This window comes from Aplysia californica, unplaced genomic scaffold (assembly GCF_000002075.1).
Source record: "Aplysia californica isolate F4 #8 unplaced genomic scaffold, AplCal3.0 scaffold00291, whole genome shotgun sequence".
NCBI lineage: Eukaryota > Metazoa > Mollusca > Gastropoda > Aplysiida > Aplysiidae > Aplysia > Aplysia californica.
The window spans coordinates 520,903-522,893 of NW_004797561.1; the positions used below are offsets into that span (position 1 = coordinate 520,903).

General features: G+C 46.7%; 1 protein-coding gene across 1 annotated transcript in view; it reads right to left on the reverse strand.

Annotated features, from left to right (window-relative positions):
• The window catches only part of LOC101850093 (glutamate receptor ionotropic, NMDA 3A), a gene marked incomplete at its 5' end in the record, with an annotated part of 5,563 nt that extends 3,811 nt beyond the window's left edge, over window positions 1–1,752 (reverse strand). Inside the window, 2 exon segments of the mRNA XM_013084417.2 lie at window positions 174–420; window positions 1,598–1,752. Of these exon segments, the coding sequence (XP_012939871.1) occupies window positions 174–420; window positions 1,598–1,728 (378 nt within the window).
• Window positions 1,753–1,991: the final 239 nt, after the last annotated feature.

Sequence of the window (1,991 nt, forward strand, 5' to 3'; positions counted from 1 at the left end):
CTCCTCCTCCTCCTCCTCCTCCTCCCTTTCCTCCTCCTCCTTATCAACATCAATAACAACAACCAAAACAGCAACAACAACAACAACAGTAGCAGCAACAACAACAACAGGAACAACAACAACCATATTTCCCAAGAATAAATTAAGATAAAAAAGGCCTATTCGTTACCCACCTGCCCTGAAAAGGGACTGCTGAAGGCCCACATAGACACATAGTTCCCATCCTGGCCTGTGACAACAGCAAACTCGTTCTGGTAAAACGGCTCTGTGAAGTCGATGACGTTCATTCGTTCTGACGTCATACTGAAGGCTCCGGCAACGATGTCAGCAGTCCCGCTGATGATGTCCCCGACCATTCCGGTCCAGATGCCGTCCTCGGGAGTTCCAAAGTCTGTCTCGTTTTGGAAGTAGACGACATACCTATGGAGGACATCGTGATTAGAGGTGAGCCTGGCTGTTGTACCTTCTACCAGGTTATTTTATTTATGTTACTATGTACATCGTCAACATCTGTGTCTTCAGAAACATCATCATGTCTATCACCGTACCCCACCCAGGGACCCATTCCTGGTACTTTTTCTCCTCTTATCATCCTCTTCCAACTTTCTCCGCTTCTTCCATCCTTCTCCTTTTTCTGTCCTTCTCCTCTTTCTGTCCTTCTCCTCTTCCTCCTCCTCCTGCCCCTACCATCCCCTTCCTCCTTCTCCTGCCTCTACCATCCTCTTTCTCCTCCATATGCTCCTCCTCTTCCTCCTTCCATCGTTCTCCCCTAGCTTCTCTTCCTCTTTCCATTGTTCTCTCATGTTCCTCCTTCTCCTCCTCTCATTCTTCTCCTCATCCTCACATCCTCCTCCTTCCACCACTCTCTTTCACATTTTGTTCTTCTTCCTCTTTCTCCTCTTCCTTCCATTCTTCTCCTTATACTCCCTTTCCTCTTCCTCGTGCTCCTTCTCCTCTTCTTTCTCCTTATCCTCATTCTCCTCCTTCACCTCGCTCCTCCTCCTCCTCCTCGTCCTCCTCCTCTTCGTCCTTATAGCATCCTTCTCCTCCTCAAAATGCTAATTCTTGTCCCATCCACCACATCTCATCCTCCTCCTCCTCTCATCCTTTTCCTTATGCTCCTCCTGTCATCCCCATCGTCCTCCTCACATCCTTCTCCTCCTACACTAGCTCTTCCTTTTCTACGTGTTGCTTCTCTTGCTTTCTTATCACCATCATCATCAGCAGAAGCAGCAGCTACAGCAACAGCAGCGTAATAATCGATTGTTCAACATTACTACTACTTATCTCCACTCCTCCCCCCCCCCTGTTCTCCCCTCATCTTCCCCTTTCTCCTCTCTTCTCATCTTCCCCTTTCTCCCCTCATCTTCCCCCTTTTTCCTCTCTTCTCATCTCACGTTCTCCCCTCATCTTCCCCTTTCTCCTCTCTTCTCATCTTCCCCTTTCTCCCCTCATCTTCCCCCTTTCTCCTCTCTTCTCATCTCACGTTCTCCTCTCACCTTCCCTTTTCTCCTGTCTTCTCATCTCACGTTCTCCCCTCATCTTACCCTTTCTCCTCTCTTCTCATCTCACCTCACCTTGGGATAAGACGACTCACCTGAAGTTAAGATCTCGAGAGAGAGCATCCAGCAGCTCGATGGCTAGACCCTTACAGCAGTGTAGAGTGTACAGCTGCCCCAGGTACTTCATGTCCGTCTGAAAGTCTTCAACAATGGTGGACATATACATAAATGTGCTCGAGCTGTTCAGGATCTGAAGAAAATAAATATTATGATTGTTATCATAAAGTGCCAGATATGATATAGACATCGACAATAAATGGTTCTCCAGTCATTTCTTCGTAGTCTAGCAAGAAACTAACAAAAATAATAGTGCAACCCGCCCTCTTCAACCCCCCCTCCAAAAAAACCCCCAACAAAACATAAAGACAACTGACAGCCCCCCATCCCCATAATAAATAATAAATTTGAAAAACAAATAAATAATATATA